The 25,976-nt window shown below is 48.3% G+C and overlaps 1 protein-coding gene across 2 annotated transcripts in view; it reads left to right on the forward strand.

Moving 5' to 3' along the window:
* HEPH (hephaestin) overlaps positions 1 to 25,976 on the forward strand; it is a 37,225-nt gene that overhangs the window by 7,219 nt on the left and 4,030 nt on the right. For both annotated transcript variants that reach the window (XM_053273848.1, XM_053273849.1), the window contains exons 3-18: positions 694 to 890; positions 3,182 to 3,426; positions 4,671 to 4,883; positions 6,150 to 6,329; positions 7,120 to 7,374; positions 8,148 to 8,316; positions 13,942 to 14,081; positions 15,922 to 16,053; positions 16,957 to 17,168; positions 18,068 to 18,221; positions 18,650 to 18,862; positions 19,954 to 20,167; positions 21,753 to 21,892; positions 22,275 to 22,406; positions 23,171 to 23,277; positions 24,125 to 24,350. In XM_053273848.1, coding sequence (XP_053129823.1) covers positions 721 to 890; positions 3,182 to 3,426; positions 4,671 to 4,883; positions 6,150 to 6,329; positions 7,120 to 7,374; positions 8,148 to 8,316; positions 13,942 to 14,081; positions 15,922 to 16,053; positions 16,957 to 17,168; positions 18,068 to 18,221; positions 18,650 to 18,862; positions 19,954 to 20,167; positions 21,753 to 21,892; positions 22,275 to 22,406; positions 23,171 to 23,277; positions 24,125 to 24,350 — 2,902 coding nt within the window. In that variant the 5' untranslated portion in view covers positions 694 to 720. The remainder of the gene's footprint in view (positions 1 to 693; positions 891 to 3,181; positions 3,427 to 4,670; positions 4,884 to 6,149; positions 6,330 to 7,119; positions 7,375 to 8,147; positions 8,317 to 13,941; positions 14,082 to 15,921; positions 16,054 to 16,956; positions 17,169 to 18,067; positions 18,222 to 18,649; positions 18,863 to 19,953; positions 20,168 to 21,752; positions 21,893 to 22,274; positions 22,407 to 23,170; positions 23,278 to 24,124; positions 24,351 to 25,976) is intronic.

Raw genomic sequence — 25,976 nt, forward strand, 5'->3', positions numbered from 1 at the left:
TTGGTTTCAAACTGCCAGGCTACAAGCAGCCCAACAAACGTTCCTACACAATTCTGCTCATGGCGATCTTTGCCAGAAACATATTTGTAAGCAAGCTTTTGTAATATTTTATAGCGATGAATTGCCAGTGTGTTAAGTGGCGCAGCGGGGAAATGCTTGACTAACAAGCAGAAGGTTGCCGGTTCGAATCCCCACTGGTACTATATTGGGCAGCAGCGATATAGGAAGATGCTGAAAGGTATCATCTCATATTGCACAGGAGGAGGTAATGGTCAACCCCTCCTGTATTCTACCAAAGACAACCACAGGGCTCTGTGGGCGCCAGGAGTCGAAATCGACTTGACGGCACACTTTACTTTATATGTACAAAGAAGTAAGCTCCATTTTGCTAATGAGGCTCGTGCTGCACCCTGGCCATGCCATCTGGCCATAGGGCTGCCAACTCTGATAGAAGCTATTCCTAACCCCCAAGCAAAGGCTATTGCAGCTGGGGATGCTGGGAGTTGTAGTCAACAATATCTGGGAATCTCTGTTAGAGAGAACACTGCTGGCAACCCAACATCTGGAGAAAAATCAGATCTGCAGCTGTGAGTGTCTTCACTGGACCATTATTCAGAGTCCAGAGTTGATTTTGCCTACTTACTTCTAACTCCGATGTCTCGTTCTTTTATTTTGTTTCCTCTCTTTCTAAAGATTTGAACAGACTGTCCAAGAGCAGAGATGCAATCCTGTCGGCAAATGTTGCACACAATTGTCTGCATCCATTTCCACTTGCTGATCTTGACTGAAGGAGCTACCAGAATCTACTTCCTGGGCATCCGTGAAGTGGAATGGAACTATGCCCCTCAGGGGAAGAACATGGTCACAGGACAAAGCATCATGAGTGACGCGTGGGTTTCATTTCCTGGTGACCAGGGCCCAACTTAACCTAACTGCACTGATAACTTCAGTGTTGCATATAAAAACTGGAGACTATTTATCAAAGCAGATAGTTTAGCTTTGGCATGAATCTGATCTTTGCTGGCTTAATAGTTAACCTCTTTTATCCAAGGAAAAAAAGAATTGCCATGTTGTGATCATAAAACATACAAAAGATTTCTGCGCACATGAGATGTATTCCAAAGGGGCATTCAGTTTCATATGGTTTATTTCATTACATATTTAAATGGATTAATCAGTCTCTAGTCTGCCAGCCCCCTGCCCCTGTAGAGAAAGAGAGCTGGTCTTATGGTAGCCAGCATGACTTGTCCCCTTGGCTAAGCAGGGTCCGCCCAGGTTGTATATGAATGGGAGACTAGAAGTGTGAGCACTGTGAGATATTCCCCTCTGGGGATGGAGCTGCTCTGGGAAGAGCATCTAGGTTCCAGGTTTCTTCCCATTCCTGCCTGCAACCGTGGAGAAGCCGCTGCCAGTCTGGGTAGACCAGGAGTGCAGAACATAAGGCCTGGGGGCCGGATCTGGCCTGCGGGGACTTTTTTGCTGGCTAAAAAGTTTTGTGGTGCCTGAGGTGAGATGCAAAGTGCTGCCTTGCCCCATGGCACTGATAGGGGTCAGCCCCTTTTCAAAATTAAGCTTTGAAAGTGCTTGATGGGCAGAGAGGAGGAACAGTTGCTAGCAGCTTCCTCTTCTGTCCTCATGCTGTGGTTAACTAATGATAGCTTCCATTAATATTTGTAATGAGTTATTAATAATTGTTTTCATTTATGAATTAATTTTAATGTAATCATTAGTGTGCTGAACATTTACCTTGGCCCCCACACATTAAGTCATGGTGGGTTCGGGCCCACTGGGGTATTTGAGTTGTGCACCCCTGCTGTAGACAATACTGAGCAAGACGGAGCTATGGGCTGACTCAGTATATGGCAGCTTCCTATGTTCCTCTGCCCCCATTGTGAGGAATTTCTGCCCCTGCAGAGCTGGGCGTCTTATCCTTTCTCAAAAATGGGTAGAATACATTTGGAGAAAGGCAACCAAAGTTATCAGAAGGGGACCTGGAGAAACTCCCATGTGTTGATATTATGTTGGTTAGGCCTCCATACACACATACACCATGAGATCGCTTTAGAAAGGCTTGCTTACAATGGGGTCAGAGGAGAATACCAAGGTTTCTGTACCTTCATAGATGCAGGGAAGAGGGAATCTTGACTGGTACTGCTTGTCATGCAGGAAGTAAATTCCCTCTTCTGCATCAAAACAAACAGGACAGCCTGCCCTCTTTCCATCTGAGCTCAGCAGCAAACTAAAAAGCCAAAACCTTAATGCTGAATTATCTCCATAGTCTGACCTATTAATGCCTGCACACTAATTTACCACTCACCTGCTGACTAATAGTCATAAAATGCCTGGCAATCCTCTCTTGAACTTTGGACTCCCACCGGGTGTTTTAACTTTGATTAAAAGGGCTAATTATAGACTGGAGGCACATCGCGCTTTGCCCAAGCAAACACGGATATTGCCATTGGTGTTTGCACAGTGTGAGGCAGGTGTATGGCCCGCTGATGGCTTGCTGGTCAATTTCCGGTGAGCCAGCTGGCGCCTGCTGCTTTCTGGATCCCTGCAAAGAATGCTGCAGGGGAAGACCTTGGCCTGATCCTTCAAGCTGCTGGCTTTGCATTTCAGCCTGCTTCCTCTCCTCTTGAGTGCAGGCGGATCTCACCTTTCTGGAAAGTTGCATGGTCCTAAATATGCGATATGATCCATAAACTATGCACACACTTTTAAGATACATCCCACACATCTATGGAATCTAAGCAAATATCAGAAACCTTGATGTCAACGCTACATTAGTTGAGGTGTACATTTCATTTCAGAATGATTCCCTTCTGCTTCCTCTCGTGCATTAACAGCAGTAACCTTTGCATGCAAGAAGCACTTAGCATCCAAATGCTAGGATTAGGCACCAGGAAGGGGGATATGTGCCCATTAATAAGCCTGATCCAGACATTTTGCTGTACTATGTCCAGATCACATGTTTGTTTGTGTGAATGACTGTGTACTTGTGTTCATTTTAACAGTGAAACTGGGTACAGGCCCTTCAAATGCATGCACCTGTGTTCAGCATAACATGCGAATAACTGTACCTGTGTACAGATTTGTACCTGTGTACAGTGTACACTCATTGTATGAACACCGGACATAACGTGTGAATGGGCCTAAGAGTGTTGCTCTGGTTCCTTTGCAGGACAGCCTCCCAGTTCCTCCAACCTGCCAAGGATCGCATAGGCAGCACCTACAGGAAGTCTGTCTATAAACACTACTCTGATTCCACCTACACCTCCGAAGTCCCTAAGCCAGCCTGGCTGGGCTTCCTTGGGCCCATCGTCCAAGCCGAGGTGGGAGACACAGTGGTTGTCCACTTGAAAAACTTTGCCAGCCGGCCGTTCAGCATCCATCCACATGGCGTCCTCTACACAAAGGACTCGGAAGGTGAGTGAGTGGAGCTTCCTTCCTCTCCACTCGGCCTCGTGGGAACTTCTGCACGACTTACTGGACAGTGACAGGCCTGTGTGCCAAGTTCCTCTAGGGAAGGTTGTCTGCCACTATCCAGAGAACCCCAGGGTGTGCTGAGCTGGTGCTGCCACATTTCAGGCCGTAGCACTCCATGGCCAGGCACTTGAGGAAGCATTAAACACAGCGTCCAGTGGGGCATTGTGGCTCTTTGGGGCGGGGGGTGGGGTCACTGATCAAATCAAAACTTTCTGCCATTGCATCTTGTGATGGATCTGAAAGACAATAGGGAAATAAGAACATAGGAAGCTGCCTTATACTGAGTCAGACCCTTGGTCTAGCTAACTCAGTATTGTCTACACTGACTGGCAGTGGCTGTCTAAGGTTTCAGGCTGGAGTCTCTTCTCAGCCCTACCTGGACACGCTATGGATTGAATCTAGGACTTTCTGCAAAGCAGATGCTCTTCCACCCAACTACGGCCCCCTCCCCTAAGTGGAATATCTTGCAGAACTCACACATCATCTCCCATCCAAATGCAAACCAGGGCAGACTCAGCTTAGCAATGGGGACAATTCATGCTCACTACCACAAGACCAGCTCTCCTCCCCATGGAGCATTGGGACTCTTGGGAGAGGGGAGGGGGTTGCTGTTCAAACGGAAACTTGCTTCCATTGTATCTTGTGGTGGATCTGAAAGTCACCACTTGCCCACTGCAAGCAAGGTATAAATGTAATAAAATAAAACTAGCTGATCTGGTGCAGAGCATCTGCATGGTGCCCCTAGTTCTCCCTGTCTCTCCCCCATCTTCATTTTGTCTTCAGCCCCAGTCCGTTCTCCCCCTCCCAGTCCACTTTCTCTCACCAGGGCAATGCTTTCCTCCACCACTGGCCTGCTGGCTTGGCCACCTCTTTTCCTCCGCCGTTCGCCCGTCCACATTGCTATCTGGCAGCTGCTCATGAACTCTCACGAGAGCTGCCATGCATGGGATTAGCGATGAGTTCATTTGAGAGAGAGAGAGAGATGTTGCTTGTGCAGCGATACTCTTCAGATTGTCAGAAGGAATTGATGTATATTATTAAAAAAGATGACTTTGTTCACTCACGATGATGTGTACAACACCTTAGCAGTACAAAGGGACAATGCTCTAGGATTATACGGAAACTGAGACATGCACTTGATTGCTTGAAGTGGCCCAGACACTCACGTTGCTCAATTATTCCAGGGTCCCTGTATCCTGATGTGACCTCACAGGAGCTGAAGAAGGATGATGCCGTTCCACCAGGAGGGAACCACACCTATACCTGGACTGTTCCTGAGGACCACGGACCAACTGATGATGATCCGACCTGCCTGATGTGGATCTACCATTCCCACGTCGATGCCCCCAAAGATATTGCCACTGGCTTAATTGGCCCGTTGCTGATATGCAGAGAAGGTAAGACTCCCGTTGGAAACATGGCTTGGCTTTGTTGCCTGTTCTGAAATTATCCCACAGATGATGCAACAAGCCATGAAGCGTTCCTTAAAAGTTTCCTCCTTCTAGTTTAAAAGGTGAAGTGTGCCATCGAGTCGTTGTCGACTCCTGGCGACCACAGAGCCCTGTGTTTGTCTTTGGTAGAATACAGGAGGGGTTGACCATTGTATGAGATGATGCCTTTCAGCACCTTCCTCTATCGCTGCTGCCCAATATAGGTGTTTCCCGTAGTCTGGGAAACGGACCAGTGGGGATTTGAACCGGCAACCTCTGGCTTGCTAGTCAAGTCATTTCCCATTGCGCCATTCGTTTAACTTGCTTTAATTCACTTTCATTCCATAGATCCTCTTGAGGTTAGAGCACAGATTCTTATTGCATCACAGAAAAATTTCAACAGTGAAAATAGGGAGATGCCTTTTAATGTCTCGGGGGCTGGCCAAACCACCTGGGAGGTGTGGTGTACAGTTCTGACGACAAGCAACAACCATCGCTTTTTCCGTGCTGTGCTAGTTTACTACACACAGGGAGCTTTTTATGTAGGGAAGCGTGCCAAAATACGGCAACCCCTGTCGCCTGCAATCAGTGCTCCCTCTAACAAGGTTCCCAGATATTGTTGACTACAACTTCCATCATCCCCAGCAGCACTGGCCTTTAGCAGGGGCTGATGAGAGTTGTAGTCAATACCATCTGGGAATCTCTGTAACGGAGAACACTGCCTGCAATCTGAATTGATACGCTTCTGTTTTCCATGTCTGGGTCCTTTCTGACATTGTCTATAGGGTGTGGGAGAGGCTCCAGTGTCTGATACTTCAACACTACTCTGCTAGCATGGAAATACTGAGGCCAGGAGGGATGATGCTGGTGGGAAAATGAGCGAGCCACAGCATGGGCTTCTGCTACATGTACCAGATCTTCCAATGGAGTGGTGGGATGAGAGTGCATTTCAATGGTTCCCATGTCCTAGAAGTAACATGAGAAAGACCCTTGATCTGCCATCAGCTTCTGGGTAAGATGAGTTTGTTTTTTGCCACACAGCGTTAGAAAGTTGGAACTGGCTTCACAGAGAGCGTGCTGTGTGCCAGAGGTCAACAACTGAGAGTTCTTCACCAAACCAGCAATGAGAACAAAACCTTGAGATGGGTGCCATGCTAGTGGAAGGTCTGTAGACTCCAACATGGCCCAGAGCCCCCAGCAATCTCTCTTCACTCCTGTCCTCTCCTGACTTAGGAACCCTGAAAAGTGTCTCTCAAAGGCGCCATGATGTAGACCTCGATTTCTTTCTGATGTTCAGCGTGATTGACGAGAATGAAAGCTGGCACTTGGGTGAGAACGTTGCATCCTTCTGTGGAGACCCAGAATCTGTTGATGAAGAAGACGAGGGTTTTAAGGAGAGTAACAAAATGCATGGTGAGGGCTCCCTTCCATTACTTCATTTGCTGTCTGAATAGAGGTGGCTATTGAACTCTCTTAATTCAAGAAACTCAGTCATCAGAGAGAACAGAGGTCCTTAAGAGCAGGGCTGTCAGCCAACTAAACAATCATCTCCCCCCACAGAGAGCCCCCTTGCCAATTGAAATCTAATCAAGAAACGTTGTGGTTCATACTAGACAGTCGTGACAAGTAGCCTGCTTTTGCAGCTGTGGGTCCAAAGCAAGGGAACTTTCTCCCCAAAGACATTAGGGGTACTACCTCTTTACTGAGTTTTTGGAGAGCTTGTAAAATGCTACCTCTTTCATCAAGCGTTTGGCTGAACTGTTTCGTTTTTTTCCTGTGCCCTTTCAATGCTTTGATTTTTTGTTTCTTATGTTATATTACATGATTCATTTATATATACAGATTTTGCTTATAAAGAATGGCAAGTGTCTGAACAGCAACACATTAAAAATACAAAAGTTGTTTATATTTTATATAAATATATTTATATTTTGTATAAATATATTTATATTTTGTATAAATATAAATGTTTTATAAGGGGGGTAGACAGAAAGTTCCATGTGTAATAAGCTCTCTCTCCCTTTCTCCGTTCCCTTCTACTGTACCACTTCCCAAGAGATCAGGGCAGGTAACCATTGTTAAAAATAAAACAAAACAGAATATATATTTTTTGGAAAATCCTATTAGTAATGCTGCATGCCAGAAGTCAGAAACTGAGTCCTTGGCTTCCTTTGACCTCCATCTCGATCTTTTGTTTCTGCAGCCATCAATGGCTATGTCTTTGGGAACCTGCCTGAGATGACCATTTGTGCTGGGGACAGTGTATCATGGCATCTCTTCGGGATGGGCAGTGAGATGGACATCCACACTGCTTTCTTCCACGGACAGACCCTGATTGTCCGAGGCCACAGGACCGATGTGGCCAGCCTCTTCCCTGCCACTTTTGTGACAGCTCAGATGATCCCTCGTAACATTGGGAAATGGCTGATCAGTTGCCAGGTCCATGATCATCTGCAAGGTAAGGCTTCCTCCCAGGTGGGGTCTTCTCCACCAGTCTGGCCATTCGTTCTCTCTCTTCCTTACCCACTTCAAAAAGTGAAAGCTGTCTGGATCGTGATCTTATTCAGTTCCTTTGTCAGCCTGAGTCACCAAACATAGAGTGGATGATAACCTCAATCAACTGTGGAACTGAAATCCACACTCAGATTATTTTTCTCAACATTTGACTAAATCCCTGCTTTGAATTTCAGAACATTTCAAATGTTACATTTGACATTCTGTTTGTGTTTAAAATGCAATCTCTTAAGTGTAATAATGCCTTAACCCAGCAATCCTTGCCTAAAAATCTCACTTCCTTGGTGTATGTATTATTTAGCATCCTCAGGGGCATGACACTTTACTGAGATATATAAGCAACAAGGCAAGTCCCTGCCCCAAGCAGCTTACAATTGAAATTTCAGTTGAGCCTCTAAAGCCACCATGGGTCAAAGTTGATAGAAGACCCACAGCCAATGGCAGCTTCACATGTTCATTTCTGTTGAAAAGTTAAACTATAGTAGCCAGTCTGTTTTATAGTGTTTCTTTGTGTACGTGTAGGAAGCCCGCAGAGAAATCTCTCTCTCTCTCTCTCTCTCTCTCTCTCTCTCTCTCTCTCTCTCTCTCTCTCTCTCTCCACATCATCTCTCCACACCACATGCTGTTCAAATAATGAACAACTTGGTCCCTGCCTGTCTGCCCCCTTGTTGACAGATGAGCCTGTATGCATGATTCTCTCCTCTCTGCTTTCCACAGCGGGGATGGAGGCGTTCTACGAAGTCAAAAACTGTTCCCAGCAACATTCAGAGCCTGCCCTGAAAGGGAAGCTGCGAAAATATTACATTGCGGCAAAGGAAGTTCCGTGGAATTACGGACCCTCAGGATTAGACCAGAGCACTGGGGAAAACCTGCAGGAGCCAGGCAGGTAAAGGGACTTTCAGCTTTCCAGAGTGTATGCCCTTCCTCTGGGAGTGTATTTATCGTGTTGAAAGGGGCCCATCATGGAAAGTCGGGACTTTTCAACAGTGGTTACACTTGCAGGCAGTAGGGCTCATCCTAACGAGCCCAAGGAGGCCGATCAGGTTGCTCCTCTCTCTCCCATCCCCACCCGAGGGCTGTGCTAACTGCAGGCTGGCCGTTTGTCAGCTAGAGACAGTGAACTGTGCAGCTGAACCTGATGAACAGCCAGCCTGCAGGCAGCGTGACTCTTGGGCGGGACAGGAGAGAGAGGAACAGCTTGAGCTGCCTCCTTCGGGGCCGCCCCGGCTCGTTAGGGTAAGCCACGACTGCCTGCAGTTCGTTAGACACAAAAATGCCATATGCCACAATTGACAGCCCAAGAAAAGGGAAGTTTTCAGTTCATCCTAGGGGAACCTTTGTGACGCAGTAGAGTTTGGATGTAGACCATCTCATGCCACAAATGTCCAAGAGTTGGGAGCTGCTTTAACCTGCTCCTGGAGGAGCTCCTCCACTCTGACCCAGCACTTTCTGTGTGCCCTGAGCACTGCCCAACCCTTTTGCAAAACTGTATTTCTGTAGTTGGGCTAGCACTATACCATCTAAGCACAGGCCACATTCACACAGTCATGGTGATCCTGGTTAAAGAGTTAGCCATGCAGAGGCCCCTTGCGCAGGCGCAGCGGCCTCCAAAATGGCCACCTGGCCAGAGGGGGGAGGCCCAAACAGGGTGGCAAGGAGGCCAGCGGGGGAGGGGGGACCCGTGTGGACACACACACCCTGCCACCTAGAGGAAGTCCCCCAGAGGGGGTAAGTGATTAATTTTTTTATTTTAAAAAAAATCTGCTAAACCACCACCCGCCGGACCGGACCAAACTTTGGGGGGGTGGTCAAAGGGGTGCCAGACCAAACTGGCCTGATTCAGTTCGAGTCCGGTTCGGACTCAGATCGAACTGGGCCAGCCGGTTCCGTGCACACCCCTGCTGCACAGCTGATTTGTGAAAACACAGATTTCCCAGACATTCGTAGCCAAGCTCCTGTGATTAATCTACATTTAACCGGGATAGATAACCAGGATCTGATCCTGCTTATCTATCCTGGTTACATGCAGGCTAACAACAGTGGTTTGACCAGGATTGCCGAGACGTTCTGGGTTCTCCCAATCCATTCCACAGGCTCAGCGATCCTGGCTAACTCTTTAACCAGGATCGCTGTGACTACGGTTGAAACTTATTTGAATTTATAACGCAGACAAGTCTGCAGTGAGAAAACTACATGCCACTGAACCATGCCAATTGCGTGTAGTGGCTTTATCACACCACTTGACTCCCTTAAGGCTCCAGCCAAGTTTTGCTGATGCAGAAGCAAAGAGAACGCAGCTGTGCTCTTGAGGAGCAAATCTCTTGGCAGACACAGGGTGGCAGAGGTGATCTGCAGATATTGCATGGATCCCGACAGCCAATATGCTTGTACCACATACATAGACTCCCCTCCCACCCCCACCCCGTCCCATCATATAACACAAGAACGCAGGGACATCCCACGAAAGTGATTGGTTGTAGACTCAGGGCAAACCAAAGAAAAATCCACCTTTGTTCAGCACATCATCAGCCTTTGGAATGTCCTGCAATGGACATACATCTGAATATCCCGATGCTGTGTGGCTGCTTATCTTAGATGGCTCTAAAAGGGAAATTGGCAAATTCATGGAGAGAATGAGCTATCAATGGCTGTTACCTATGATAGCAAAACAGAGCTTCCCTGTGCAGAGGCAGCCTACCTCTGTGTGCCATATGCTGGGGACAAGCTATGGAAAGCTATGGAAAGACAGAGCACCAGCCTCATGCTTTGCTTGTGAGCTTTCAGAGGCAGTTGGTTGGCCACTGTTGAAAGCAACTTGCCCGACCAGATAGACGTCGGTCTCATCCTGCAAAACAGACTGGATCTCTGCAGTGCTCCGCACATGAATGTATATTGGTTTTAATCACTCTGTGGCTGCAGATTTTCTTTTCATGTGCAGGTTAATTCTTTTTTAATCTGCTCCTTTAACCTTGTTTTTGTAAACCATTTTGTGATTTACTTATTTTTAAGGAAGAGTGAGTTATAAATATAGGAAAGGAATAAATAATATGCAGCAGAATGATGCCTGTCCCCTCCTAATACACCTTGGGTTTGTCACACATGGCTCTATGCCAGGGGTATCTGAAGCCCAAATCTGCTTCGCAGAACCTGCAAGGGATTAGATGGACTATTGGCACAGCCATTAGCACCTTCATCAACACCTTTGGAAAAAGCAGAAGCCCCGGAGTTTTTTTCAAAAGCTGCTGGAAACCAAGGATTTTTTTAGTAACTTGGGCTAAGCCAGAAATGGCACGCAGCCTCCCTTTGGAGAAATACAAAGCCCTGTCTGTCCTGGTCCCTGATAGCCCGCAGGGAGGTCGGGTTAAATCCAGCAAATATGTGGACTGGCACACTCCAATCAGGAGTGGATTCGGGGGTGGGGGGGAGCCCTGTCTGTAAAACCTCCTGGGGGCTTTCCTACCCTGGCCAAGCAGACTGTTCTCCAATCCTGATTTTGATTGTGAGGGGAAAAAACCCTTAAGTCAATAATTCTGACAGCAAGATTTGTATGGGCAGTCGGCATTATTACCCCCATATATCAGGGTCCCCCCCACAAGTTTTTATTTTCTTAATCAGGAGTTTATTAAGCTTTTCCATTATCTATAGCAATATACCACACAGATGAAGGAGAAGAATTATAAGTGCAATTCAAATAAAAACTTGGGGGAAATAGATCTATCCTTTCGGGTGGTGCAGAATTATTGGGAAGAAAAGTGGCTTCTAATAATTACATTCAGGGCCTGTTATTAACGTAGAATTACAAAATTCCTCTGTGGAATTAAGTAATATCCAGGCTTCTGTTTTCAGCCTGATATGTATGAAGAGAATAAATGAGAGATAATGAAATATAAAAGAGGCAGGGGAAGGGGAGGGGAGAGGACAGAAAGACCATAAATTGCTGAGTTCATGGCCAAGGTAAGAGTTGAACAGGAGAATTCTGTCTCTAGGCTACAATTACAAGATGAGGAATAAAAACAGGGTTGCGTGGATCTGCATCCATATTTATTTGGTATCACCCATTAGATCAACTCTCCTCAGGAAAAGAGCCAGAAATGCAAAATAAAGTCTGCAGTGAAATATGAACAAGACTAGTTTGGATCATCAGGGCAGAAAACATTCCCGGTTATGCTTTGCCTGCATACACAGAGCAACCTTCCCCCTCCCAGGCTTTGCAAACTGCAGCTAATGAATCTTTTTCTGTCTCCCAATGGGGAGAGCGAGGTCTGTAAATAAATAAAGCCTGCAGCCTCAACTCAGTTCCTGGAACTGGGTTCCAAGAGGTTTTGCAGCAGCAGGGAGCAGAGCCGAGACTCTCTGCATTCCAGTCACAGCTCAGAGCTCCGGTCTGCTCTTTCTGTCCCAAAACGGTTCAGCCAAGTTTCTTTGCCATTCCCGAACAGCTGCAATTTTGCATCCCAGTGTTGACTCCATTGACATCGTCTGGGCGTCACGGGTGGTCTTCTGAATGAACAACCTTGCCTTGATGGTGTTGGAATGGGCCAGAGAGTCCTTGGGTACATGCAGTGAATTGTGGACTCAGTCCATAGGAACACCCCTGCTGGATCAGACCAAAGGTCCACTGAGTGCCAGATGTTTCTAGGCACAAAGATCATAGGAAGATGCCATCTACTGAGTCAGACCATTGGTTCATTTAGCTCAGTAATGTCTACACTGACTGGCAGCAGCTCTCCAAAGTTTCAGGAAGGAGTCTCTCCCAGTCCTACCTGGAGATGCTGCCAGGGAGTGAACCTGGGACCTTCTGCAGATACTCTAGCACTGAACTATGGCCCCATCTCCCAAGGGGAATATCTTAGAGCAGACAGTGCTCACATGTAGTCACCCATCCACATGCAAGCCAAGGCAAGCCCTGCTTAGCAAAGGGGATAATTCGGGCTCACTACCACATGCCCAGCTCCTCTTCCAGGGCAAAGTATCAGCACATGAAAGCTGTCCCTCTCTCCTGTATTGCTTCCTCGTCAACTGGTATTCCGTGGGGCAGAGTCTCTGAGCCTGGAAGTTCCATGTCCTGTAGCCACTGGGGCAATAGGCATAGGTAGACCTCTCCTCCTCCATGAATTTGTCTGATTCCCTTTGATGCCCACATCTTGTGGTCATGAATTCCAGGGATTAATTGCATACTGTAAGGGTTGGCATAAGAGCAACCCTGCTGAATCAGGCCCAAGCAGGCCTCTCTAGTCCAGCATCCTGTTTCCCACAGTGGCCCACCAGATGCCTCTGGGAAGCCCACAGGCAAGAGGGGAGGGCATGCCCTCTCTCCTGCTGTTGCTGCCCTGCAACTGGGATTCAGAGGCATCGTGCCTCTGGGGCTGGAGGTGGTCTTTAGCCCCCAGAGTAGTGGCTATCGATAGACTTGTGTCCTCCATGAATTTGTCTAAGCCCCTTTTAAAGCCATCCAAGCTAGTGGCCTTTGCCACATCCCATGGCAGAGAATTCCACAAATTAATTATGCACTGTGTGAAAAAGTACTTCCTCTTTGTCGGTCCTAAATTTCCCAACCTTCAGGTTCTCAAGGTTCTCAAACCTGCGTCCCACAAAGCCCATTGTAGCTGGGGATGATGGAACTTGTAGTCCAACAGCATCTGGGGACCCAAGTCTGTTACCCCGACCCACAGTGTGCAGAAGTACTGTACATTTTCCATCTGCCCTGGTCCTCCTGCAAATCAGTTTCACCCGATGACCCCAGCAGGATCTCCTATTATGAAAGAGGGAGATCTATCCCTTTTCCCTGCTCTATCCCTTTTCCCCACACTATGCTTAATTGGGTAAGTTTCTGTTTTATGTATGGCTCTCTTACTCCAGTTCATCTCACCTAGCCACGGCTATGTCTTCTGTCTCTGTTTATTTATTTAAAAGCGCTATACCCTGCATTAGAATTTAAACTCGTCAAGCCAGCTTATGGAAGTGGCTAAAGCAAAAATAAGTTCAAGAGCCATGAGAAATAGAATCTCTTGCAAAAAGCAAATCGTCAAGTAGCAAGAAAGAATCCATCATATCTCTAGAGGAGTGAAAGACATTGTGATCAAGCAGGATGTTATGAGCCCCGCATTGTTCACGGGCTGTTTTCTCTTTCTTTCCAGTCCTTTCAGCTTTGGGTTTATTCCTTGACAATTTAAATAAAACGAATTTAAGGAAGTTGCTGGAGGCTGACATTTTGGGTTCTGGTTTCAAATAGAAGCCCTCGACAAGCTCAAGCCGCTAGCTGTAGATTGTTTTCCTTTTTTAGTTTTGCAGACTATTAACATTCCAGATACATCATGTCAACCAGAGTCCACACAAAGAGTCTCTTAGTCTCCCAAGGCCATTTATGTAGTTCAGCATGAAAAATGTGTTGGTCCTCGACACATTTGCAAAAGCACAATCCTCTTTGTACTCTGGAAATTGTAAAGATGTGACTGTTGATGTTGCAAAATGCTATACTAGAATCACATGGATCCCCACGCTTTGTGTTCAGCTTTTCAGAGCAGTTCTTTAAGCAGAATTCCACGCGGATTGGGGGGACATACTGGAAGGCCAAATATATTGAGTATACAGATGGAACGTTTCGAGTGGAGAAAGGACGGACGGAAGAAGAAAAACATCTCGGAATACTTGGTAATATGGCAGGACGTACTGCAAGTTATAGCAGGGATTGTCCAATCCTGGGAAAGCATACGAGGTGGTGGGACAGGAGAAGTGGGCCTGGCACATTCAGGGGTGCAGTGTTCTCTTTCATTTTTTTCATCTGTGTGTGGAATCTGATTTGTTCTGGGCGGCAGGATCAAGGCAGTGTGTGTGCGCAGATGCATTCAGGTTGGGGCCTTCCTGATTCAACCTGAGTGGGATATAAAATGAACTGAGCGGACATCAAAAAATGTCTGAGCGCACGCACATGCGCACGCCTTAGAGGGAACACTTGCCTGGAGCAATTTGGATCAGGTAGGAAGGCCAGTGGACAGGGAGTCCATGTCCACTCAAAGGTCAGGGAATGAGAAAAGAAGGCAGGGCCCCGTGGAGGAGTTGATTTGCTCTGAGGAGTGTTTGGCATTAAAGTGTGCTGTCAAGTCAGTTTCTACTCCTGGCACCCACAGAGCCCTGTGGTTGTCTTTGGTAGAATGCAGGAGGGGTTGACCATTGCCATCTCCCGCGCAGGAGAGATGATACCTTTCAGCATCTTTCTGTATCTCTGCTGCCCAATGTAGGTGTTTCCCATAGTCTGGGAAATTAATTATGCTTAATAATTATGCATAATTATTAATTATGTTTCCATAGTCTGGGCAACACACCAGCGGGGGTTCAAACCAGCAACCTTCTGCTTGTTGGTCAAGCATTTCCCCGCTGCGCCACTTAACTGAGCTCTTACAGACTTCCTGGACCCAATACTCCTCCTCAGGCTTTGCCCCTTTGCCAAGGAAGGGGGAGCCTTAAAGGGAACATAGGAAGCTGACTTATATGGACCCTTGGTCACAGATTATCTCTGTGTTATCTACACTGACCAGCAGCAGCTTCTCCAAGGCTTCAGGCAGGAGTCTACCTGGAAATGCTGCCAGGGATTGTGTCTTGGACGTTTTGCATGTGAAGCAGATGCTCTTCCAGGGAGGGATGGAGAGAGAGGGGAGGGGAGGGGGTTTATTTCAGTCTATGCCCAGTTCCCACTGAGCGACAACCCCATCCCCTAATGGTAAAAGAGCCGCCCTCTGCCTGGAGCCTCCACTGAGACGCCTCTCCTCTATTTCTCCCAGGGTGCATTGCCTGCAGTGCTGAGTGAGTGCCTGGATGTGAAAATGCTCAGTGGTATCCAGCTCAGGGTTTGCAGTCTGAGAATTCTGGCTCCGGGGTCTCCAAGAGGTTCCTGGTTGCGGGACTCAGACTCAGCCCTGATCCAGCCCTGATTTGTGCTCTGTGCTTCTGGCCCTTCTCCCTTGGCATTAGTGCTTCAGTTGCTGCTGATGAGCCCTGAGAGGGAAGGGCAACTCACAAAGCTTCCAAGGACAACTTGGAAAGTCAGCCTGGATTGGAAAGCAGCAGTTAAATAGTGTATTTCATATGCACACCTTTCTGATCATTTGCGGATATTTCTGCCTTCATGTTCTGAATGTTGCACCAAAATTAAAGAGCCAGATCCAGTCCTCTTTCAGGACGAGTCTGGAAACATTTGTTCTTGATGCTTTCATGTGCCCTAAGCAGAATCAAGCTCGCCTTTAAGGTTAATAAAGCAGTTGGGAACCAAGCCAAAAGTAACATGGTGGGGGATCTGTTAATGGGTCCTGCCATCATTTTCTTTCCTCCAAAAAAGCTAGATTGGGGCTCTAAGTGTGGGGAAGGTGGGCTTTAATAACACTTTGCTTGATGTAGGTCGCTTTTTATTGGGCAACATCTAGGCTTCAGCCGGTCCGTTTTTCTGATCTCCACCCAAATTCTACCTGCCTGCTCCTGGCTCGCTTTCTCCCTGCAGGACCAGTGATTAGAGCGGAAGTAGGAGACACCATCCAGGTCACCTTTGCCAACAAGGCCTCGTGGCCCTTCAGCATTCAACCCCATGGCGTCTTCTACGGGAAAACATGGGAAGGAACCCCCTATCGTGACGGTTTGCACATTTTCATTTTAACTTTCATTCATTTCAGTCACATGAAAACTGTGATCTTCCCTAGGCAAACAGGTCCAGGCCAGAGAAATGCGTGGGATGGGAGAAGTTATTTTGAATTATGAGGAAAGAAATTGAACATAACAGGACAGGGATCACATTGCCTTTACATCCGCGGTAGGGCTGGGAGACACTCCCCTGCCTGAAACCCTGGAGATCCACAGCCGGTCAGGCAATCTTGGGCACTCCAGCTGTTATTGAACTACATAGGAAGCTGCCATATACTGAGTCAGACCCTTGGTCCATCTAGCTCAGTATTGTCTACACCAGGGATTCTCAACGTTGGGTTCCCAGATGTTATTGGACTTCAGCTCCCATAATCCCCAGGCTCAGTGGCCTTTGCTTGGGGATTATGGGAGTTGATGTCCAATAACATCTGGGGACCCAACGTTGAGAATCCCTGGTCTACACAGACTGGCAGCGGCTTCTCCAAGGTTGCAGGCAGGAATCTGTCTCAGCCCGATCTTGGAGATGCTGCCAGGGAGGAAACTTGGACCCTAGTTGCTCTTCCCAGAGTGGCCCCATCCCCTGAAGGGAATATCTTACAGTGCTCACACATCAAGTCTCCCTTTCATATGCAACCAGGGTGGACCCTGCTTAGCTAAGGGGACAAGTCATGCTTGCTACCACAAGACCAGTGGGCGGGGGGCTCCAAAGGCCTTTAGGTCCAGGCTCCAAAATTACCTAGGTGCACCTCTGATGATAAAGGTCAAGTGCTGCCTGGCTCCCAGGATGTTTGCAGCTACATTCTGCCCAGAATAAGGAAAGGATTACTGAAACAAAGAGATCGTACATGCAGGCTGTATATATGCAGACATACAAAGAGCACAATGTTGCATCTTGAAGGTTTGTCCAGGAACGGAGCTGCTGTGAACCCCCTGGGGAACTTCACCTACCAATGGACGGTACCACCGCATGTTGGGCCCACGGCTGAAGACCCTCCTTGCCTGACGTGGATGTACTCTTCAGCTGTGGATCCCGCCCGAGACACCAGCTCTGGCTTAGTGGGGCCCTTGATTGTCTGTAGGCCTGGAACCCTTGATGGAAATAACAAGCAGGTATGAACAGTTGCTCTGTGACAATGCAGGGTGGAAGGACCCCACGACCCAGACCCTGGGCAGCCCTGGGCCGTTGGTACCCCCACACCAGAAGCAAAGGGGAACCAGCACTAGTACCCCACCACACCCTAAGGACACAGCCCTGCCTTCATCCTCGGACTCAGGGGAGCCCCTCGAAGACCTGCCAGCCCAGGGAGAGGTCCTCCAGTGCTGCCAGGAAATTGTGCAAGACCCCTTTGAGCAACAAAGCCTTCCCCAGGGAAGGAGCCGAGCCAATCTGCTCTACTGGGGCAGCAGTCATAAAAACCAACAGCCTGATCAAGCAGCTGCTGGAGCAACATCGATCCCCATTTCCATACCCAGCTGTGATGTGTTCCTCTCGGAGCTATCCGAGGTCCTGATCCATTTGCCCCCTAACCTGTCAGGTCTGGGTGCCTCCCAGGCCCCTGCCTTGGTGTAGACCTCAGCTCAACCTTGTAGAGTGGCTATTAGCCATGGTGCCGGTGGCTCGATTGAACTTTCATGCTCAGAGGCAGAATGCCCCTGAATACTAGTGTCTGGGGATGAACAGTGGGGAAGAGTTGCAGCCCAGCTTGGGGGCCTTTAAGAGGCATGTAGCTGTCCACTGTTGGAAACAGGATGCTGGACCGGATGGGCACTTGGTCGCGCCCACCAGACTCTTCTTAAGTTCTTGACCAGGTTGCGTTTCTTCCTCAAACTATGAAGGGCAATCTGATTGGGGTTCCCCAGACACTATTTGCTTGTCTCACCTTCCCTGCTCTCATTCTTTCCACCCATTCAGTGGCAATAGTAAGAACACCACTTCTGTATGGATTATAATCAATGTGGCAATTGGCGCGTGAGAATCTAACTCTTTCAAAAACCTGCTCTTATCCTAGAAAGGAGTCGATAAGGAGTTTTACCTCTTGTTCAGTGTGTTTGATGAAAACCTGAGCTGGTATGTGGATTCAAATCTGAAATATTTGAAATACTTCTCGACAAAAGAATCTGCTTTTGAGCATCCAGGCTTCAAGGAGTCCAACAGGATGCATGGTATGCCCACACCCACTCCAGGAAATTGGGGGATGAAGGGGCAGAGCTGAACACCGAATAACTCTGATGTTGTAGCAGCATCTACAGATGGGAAGAAATGTTGATAGGAGGTGGTGATAGGCAGAGAGAAGAGAGGGGTGAAGCGTTTCCATAGGCATTTGGTGCCTCTTTATCTCCAATCAGAATGTTCCTTGGGGAGAAATTGTAGATCAAAATTAATCAGATCGAAATAATGTATATGAAAAATGAAGGACATTCTGGAACTGTGACACTTTCTCTGTGCATTCCTCTAGAATGTGATGTTCTGGCACAAGGAAATGGTGTGTGGATAGGGTCCTAGTCTTGGGCGGGCAGTCCCTTAAGATTGCGTGGCCAGGGTCCAACCGCATGCTAAGTGTGTCACGACTCCTTGTTCTCTCTCGTTGAAGCCATTAACGGATTCATGTTCGGTAACTTGCTTGGCCTGGATGTCTGCGAAGGAGAGACCGTCTCCTGGCACCTTTTGGGCCTCGGCACGGAAGCTGACATCCACAGAGTGGTCTTCCAGGGAAATACAGTCTTGATGGATGGGATGAGGCGAGACGCGGGCAGTCTCTTCCCTCACACGTTCGCCACGGCCCTCATGCAGCCTGATCATGAAGGTAAAGGCCTAAACTCGGTTGTCACTCATTCCCATTGAAGGCTTACAGTGGGGTTTCTCAAGCACAGCTGTTCCCAATGTTACTTTTAGGGTGAACGTAGAGCAACGGGAGGTAATTTGGAACTACATAGGAACATAGGAAGCTGCCATATACTGAGTCAGACCATTGGTCCATCTAGCTCAGTATTGTCTACACAGACTGGCAGCGTCTTCTCCAAGGTTGCAGGCAGGAATCCCTCTCAGCCCTCTCTTGAAGATGCTGCCAGGGAGGAAACTTGGAACCAAGATGCTCTTCCCAGAGCAGCTCCATCTTCCAAGGGCAATATCTTACAGTGCTGTTCACACATCAAGTCTCCCATTCATATGCAACCAGGGTGGACCCTGCTTAGCTAAGGAGACAAATCATGCTTGCTACCACAAGACCATCTCTCCTCTCCCTCATCACATTCAGAGTAAATATAGCTTTTCCACCTCAGGACTTAGATCTGGGGAAAGGTGATTCTGCAAGGTCACAGCAAAAGGTGGCAGAGATTGCAGTCATTGGCTACCCCTTGTGACGCTACCAGTGCACCTCCCACTCTGCCACCAATTCCCAGAGGAGTTTTGTAACTTCCTCGGCTTGGCTGGGAAGCACTGTGCTGGGAGCACAGTTGCACCAGTATCTTCTTGGCAACGGAGCCGGGGGTCTCCCTCACATGTGCTGCTGGGCCAGCACAACGCCATAGCTTCCTCCAGGCCTTCTCTGCTTCTTTTGCTGTGGCTGAGGCACATGCATCCAACCCATTGGTGGAACTAAAGGGGCCAGATCCACCCCCTGCCTTCCCAAAGGCGGCCCAGTCCAGTAAAAGGTGAAGGCTGGACGTCTTCATGGAAATGTGGTACTTTACTTTTTACTTTTGAGCCTTCCTGCCTCAAGTATGGGTGACCCATTGTTGGATCTGAGAGAAGGTACATCTGTCATGCAGATTGCATATCTGAGAGGGAACTAGGAGGAAGCAGATGTGACTTCTCCTCTCTAACTATTCTGTCTGCCTCCACTCTGGAAGTGGTTCAGCTCCATCTTTGGTGTCTTCTGTCTGCACTCTCCTCCAGGGACTTTTGAGCTGTACTGTCAGACTAGCAACCATTACCAGTCTGGGATGAAGGGCCGTTACTCAGTCCAGCCCTGTGGGAAGAAGATCCTTACTCACAGCCAGCGGTATGAAAGAGTGAGGACGCTCTATATTATGGCGGAAGAAGTAGAATGGGATTATTCCCCAGATCGCAGCTGGGAGCTGGAAAGGCACAACAAGTCAGCAGAAGAAAGGTAAAACAGCTACCACAGAAACGAATGGTTGTTCATGCCTCATCTTCATCAAACGTGGGCCTGATTTGGCTTTTGAAATAAGAGCAATCCTGAAAAGATCTCTCCTGAGTTCCTGGATTTCTCTATTGCAGGCATTCCCAACCTTGGGTCTTCAGATGTTGTTGGACTATCTTCTCATCTTTCCCAGCCATGATGGCCAAAGGCCAATGGCCAACATCTGGTGGTCCAAGGTTGCTCTTTGAAGGGTTGTTGCCTGGCAAACAAGAACTTTCATGCCTTTACCCATGAAACCCGGCCCGAGGGAGACATGGAAAGAGAGAGCCATATCTTGGATGCTTGGTGGGTTGCAGATGGGTTGGCCAACCCGTCCTGCTTGTGCTGTCCACCTGCAAAGGAATGTCCTGCCTCCTAGCATTGAACTGTGATGTGGGTGGGAAAGTCCTCAAGGCAGCATGATGAGGTCCCTGTGTGACATTGGTTTGCTACATGGTCAAAGCGATTGTAGCAAGGAGAGGCAAGAGGCAATAAGGTCCCAAGGCTCACTCATGGACAGAGGCATCCAATATGATTGCAACCTATCCCCATCACCAGTGAATTTTAATGTTTTTGTTTTGGGGAGATTTTTTTTAAAATACTTCATAATAATTATAACAATGTTATCAACACAGATCAGCAAGTATCTTTCTGGGAGGTTGCTTTTGTTTTAGTTTCAGTTTTAAAGTCTTTGTCATGCGTCCCTAGAACATAGATTGACTCATTTGTCACAGCCCTTGCTCAGAGTACTGAAGCCCTGAGCTGGGAAGAGATAGGGATGCTGCTGAGGCATCATTGTGTGTGGTCTGGGACATGGGGCAGGGACCATCCCCAGGCAGCACACCTGGAGGGAGCAGTCCTAGCTTTGAATTCTCCCCTTCCTGCTCCCCAGTTTAAAAAGTAGCAGCGCACAGGGAGGTTCTCCTCTGGCTTTCTCTGTCCCCTTCCATTGGTCTGCTGGCTGGCAAAACATCAGTGGGGTTTTGAACTCTGGCTGAAATGCTTAGCACTCGGGCTCAGCATTCTCCTGGTGTTTCATGCCATGCCAGCCTATCTGCATTCCAAAGGTAGTCCTGGTTCCTGTGGACTTTAAAGCCCCAGACCCCCCTCTTCTTCACCCCTTACATCCAGAAGTACAGTGTGGAAGCAGAAAGCTTTCTAAAGGTTGATCTGTGTGTGGATCACTCCTAAGGTGTCCCCCAAAGCCATCCCACCAAGGCCAGCATACTCTCTCTCAATCTCTCTCTCTCTCTCTCTCTCTCTCTCTCTCTCTCTCTCTCTCTCTCTCTCTCTCTCTCTCTCTCTGTGTGTTTTAGCACTTTTCATCCGCTTCCCCCAGTCCAAAGCAGCCCCCTCCTCTCTCTTTGCTCAGCAAGGCATCTTCTCAGCAACACCTGCATAACCCCTTTCATCTCAGTTCACTTCTGTAGCAGCCAGATTTGCCGGAGTTGAAATTTCTTCAAGGCAACCAGCTGTCTTTGTGCATAGATGTGTGTTGTTTTATTAATGCCGGCAGAACATCATTATTAAAAATGAACTTTGAAACTCGCAGCTATGGTCACATCTTCCTAAGCCAACAGAACGGACTCCTTGGCTCCAAGTACAAGAAAGCTGTCTACAAGGAATACACCGATGGCACTTTCAGGACCCCAAAGAACAGGAGCAGCAGTGAGGAACATCTGGGGATACTGGGTAAGAATGGACATGCCCGGGGTGTTGATTCTATTGGGGCAGGATTGGGTCGTAAGACCAGAATACTCCAAGGGATCCCAGCCTCGGGTTAGGAAGCAGCCTTGTGCCGAGTCAGTAGCTCAGCATTGTCTACACTGACTGGCAGCAGCTCTCCAAGATTTCAGGCAGGAGTCTTTCCCAGCCCTACCTGGAGATGCTGCTAAGGAGTGAACCTGGGACCCTCTGCACGCATAGTGGATGCTCTGCCACTGAGCTAGAGCCCCATCTTCTAAGGAGAACATCTTGGACAACTTCCATCATGTACTGATTAGAGACTGCATCTTCTCTGTCTATTCCTGGCCACTGTGCTGGTGCCCTAGCGTGTCCCCTTCTTTGCCACCAGGTCCTTTCATCTGGGCAGAAGTGGGGGATGTCCTCAACATTGTGTTTAGAAACAATGCCACGCGGCCATATTCCATCCATGCCCATGGAGTGATGGAGAAGAGCAGTGGGGAACCACAAGCAGCATTGCCTGGTGAGTCTGCACTCGTCTCCCGCCTGCTAACTTGTCCAGGGTCTGGTCCAAATGGTGGCCAATGCAATGCATGGACGTAGCCATATGACGCACAAGCCAACAGATACATCACTATATAACAACCAGTAACATATACTAAACTGACCCAAAGGCAACTTGTTCGCCTTAGAAGTGATAGAGGAAAGAGGAGCACAGAGTTCGAATGTATACTGGTTTTACCTGAATCCAAGACTAGGTTTTCCCCAAGTGTGTTTTTTTGATATTAGAAATCAGAAGGTCGTCTTAAATTCAGAGACCTGATCCTTTCAAGTAAATGCAGCTATAGCCTGTATTTAACCCCTAATTTTAAGGTGATAGTCTTAATTCAGAGTCATCTTCGATTCGGGTAAATATGGTACCCATAGTAATAAAACATAGCATTAGTTTATTAAGGTAAAGATATACGAAAAAAGTGATTATGCAGATAATGGTTCCAGCCACAAGCATTGCAGAATTAACTGCCATGGACTGGGAGAAAATGCCCTGATTTTAGCAGATACTACTGTGTGCACCTGGAATAACAATTCTATCCACCCTGCTTTCTAGCAGGTACATGATTTTCTCAGTTGTTGTATTCTGGCAGTCCATTTTGTTTGGTAAAAATGTCCATGAGGAGGACTTCATCTCTGGATGGATGGTCTGATATGATGTGGTTCTCCCTTAGCTGAGATTCCTAAACCTAACAGAAGTAGTAAAATGTTCACAAGTTGCTCTTCCTTTCTCAGGTGAAATAGTAACATATCGGTGGGATGTTCCTGTTAGATCTGGTCCGGGACCGAACGATTCTGTCTGTATCTCTTGGATCTACTACTCCCGGGTGGACCCTGTAAAGGTTTGCATTATGCATTTGCATTCTGAGGAAGGAAGATTCTCTCTTTGTGAGAGGTATCATGCTGTACATGTGAACAATACAGGACTGAGACACTTACTGGGAGTTGGAGGCTGTGATGCACCCTCACTGTCCCCTTCCTCTAAAACCTCCCCCGGTCCCCAAGAGCCAAGGCAGAGACAGATCCAAGCAGATGCCCAGATCAGGAGGTGCAGTCCCCATGGGGCAGGAGGAGGAGGAGGAGCCAGCACATGCTCTGGATTGGGGCCCTGTGGTTGCTCCTGGAAAGGCTGAGGCCGCAGGGTGGTTATGAAAGCTGAGGTTTTGCTTAATGTCCTACAGCAGGGGTAAGCAGCCTTTGGCACTCCAGTTTATAGTGGCTGATGATGCTGGGCGTTGTCATTCAGCAACAGCCGGAATGCCAGAGGTGGCCTACTCCTGCCTGAGAGGCATCAGCTCCAAGTTTCAGCGCACTCCTGAGCTGGACAGCTCCTTCTTCTCTGGAAACCTTGCTCCTTGTCTGCTGGAGAGCACCCTGCCTCCCAGGTAAGGCCACACTCCGAGCTGCCCTGCAGGCCAGAACAGGACACAACTGCCTGGTGCAGTGTGGCTCTGAGTGAATCCTCTATGCAGGGAAGGACAGGAGGCATGACGAAGGGAAACAGCCCAAAACTGGCCTTTGGTGGATTTTCTGTAGGAAATTGTAATGGTGGCCAGGGGAAGTGGACTTCCGGGTTGGATCCCTTTAGTTTTACAAAGCCTTAGCAAGGACAGGATTGTGACTCGTCTGCTTCATGGAGGAGCCAAGGACAGCAAATGGACTCGGTCCCTTTTCTTCCCCCCTCACCAGGATATGTATAGCGGCCTCATTGGCCCCCTGAAGGTCTGCCGCAAAGGTGTGCTGCATGCGGATGGGAGAAGGAGAGAGGTGAGCCAGGAGTTTGCTCTCCTCTTCTTCATCTTTGATGAAAACCAGTCCTGGTACCTGCGGGAGAATGTGGAGAAATATGGCCAAGGGGACTGGAACCCTTCCCGCCGACAGGATGAAGAATTTGTGGAAAGCAACAAAATGCATGGTATGGGGTCTCTGTGGTTGGGGGCCGCGTTCGCTCTGCTTTTGTACTTTGCAAAGAATTGCCTGGGATCATCATGCACCATGGCATCAGGACGAGGGATTGTGCTGGCGAATGGGAGGAACTCCACGCAGAGCTGCCGCCATGACCGCCCCGTTTCCTTGTATCGCTCTGTCTCCATTAATGCAGCAGTTCACTGCCAGTGGGGATGCATCAGCTGTGAAGAGAGCAGTTGGCACCCTGCCAGGCTCGGACTGGCCCACAGGGCAACAGGGCATATTCCTGGTGTGCCCCACCCGTGGGGTGCCCCTACACCCTGACTCCCACCCTTCATGACCCATTCTGCTCAAAACCCGGCGCCCTCCCCACATACAATCCACCACCCTCTCAGTGCCCCCAGTCCAGCTCTGCACCCTGCCTCTGGGATGATTGTACACACAGATTGGGATGGGGGTGGCGGGAGGGAGGGAGGCACTCGTCCCTCACCAGGGAGCCCTCCTCCTAAAGTGTGTCGTCGAGTCAGTGTCGACTCCTGGCGCCCAGAGAGCCCTGTGGTTGCCTTTGGTAGAATACAGGAGGGGTTTGCCATTGCCATCACCCATGCAGTATGAGATGATGCCTTTCAGCACCTTCCTCTATCGCTGCTGCCCAATATAGGTGTTGCCCATAGTCTAGGAATCATACCAGTGGGGATTTGAACCGGCAACCTCTGGCCTGCTAGTCAAGTCATTTCCCTCCTGCTCCATTACCCTAAAAAGGACAAGACTCTAATTGGACCTCCTAAACCAAACTCTGACGGCCACTTCCTAGAAATCCATTCCCCACCTTTCCTTCGGTGGAGTTGTCCCTGTGGAAATACCACTGACTTGTATCTGCTGCCAGTTCTTTTTCAGTTTGCTCGTTCCTTTGCAGCCACTGCCCAGCTCTCGTTGTTGCCACATTTGCAATCAAGTCCTGCTGGGCAGCAATCTTTACATGATTAATTCTGAAGAGTAATATCCAAGAAGCTCGAGGGACGCTAGAATTTGCCTCTCAGCTGCAGCTTGCATTTCCATTGCTGAATAAATAAGTTCAGAATAAATCCTAGAGCTGAGGAAACAAAAAGGTTGCAGAGATGTGGGCCCTTCTGTAAAGTGGGCCCGGCCTTCCTGTAAATAAATCAACCCATGAGCCAGCGTGGTGTAGTGGTTAGAGTGCTGGACTAGGACCGGGGAGACCCGAGTTCAAATCCGCATTCAGCCATAAAACTAGCTGGGTGGCTCTGGGCCAGTCACTTCTCTCCCGGCCTAACCTACTTCACAGGGTTGTTGTGAAAGAGAAACTCAAGTATGTAGTACACTGCTCTGGGCTCCTTGGAGGAAGAGCGGGATATAAATGTAAAATAATAATAATAATAATAATAATAATAATAATAATAAATAGCCAGGAGCAGAGACTGGGTCCACTGTGTGCAGGAGCTTAGAGAGCCACATGTTCAAGACGACTCATGCAAACAAGCCAAACTATAGGGAAAGGCAAAAACCGATACAGCATGGTCACTGGCCAATCTGACCTGGATAAAATGGGCTCATCTTACCTGACTCCGGGTAAGATGGATGGGAGCAGTAGCAGTAGGGTGAGATCAGCAGG

Source organism: Hemicordylus capensis, chromosome 11, assembly GCF_027244095.1.
Source record: "Hemicordylus capensis ecotype Gifberg chromosome 11, rHemCap1.1.pri, whole genome shotgun sequence".
Lineage (NCBI taxonomy): Eukaryota > Metazoa > Chordata > Lepidosauria > Squamata > Cordylidae > Hemicordylus > Hemicordylus capensis.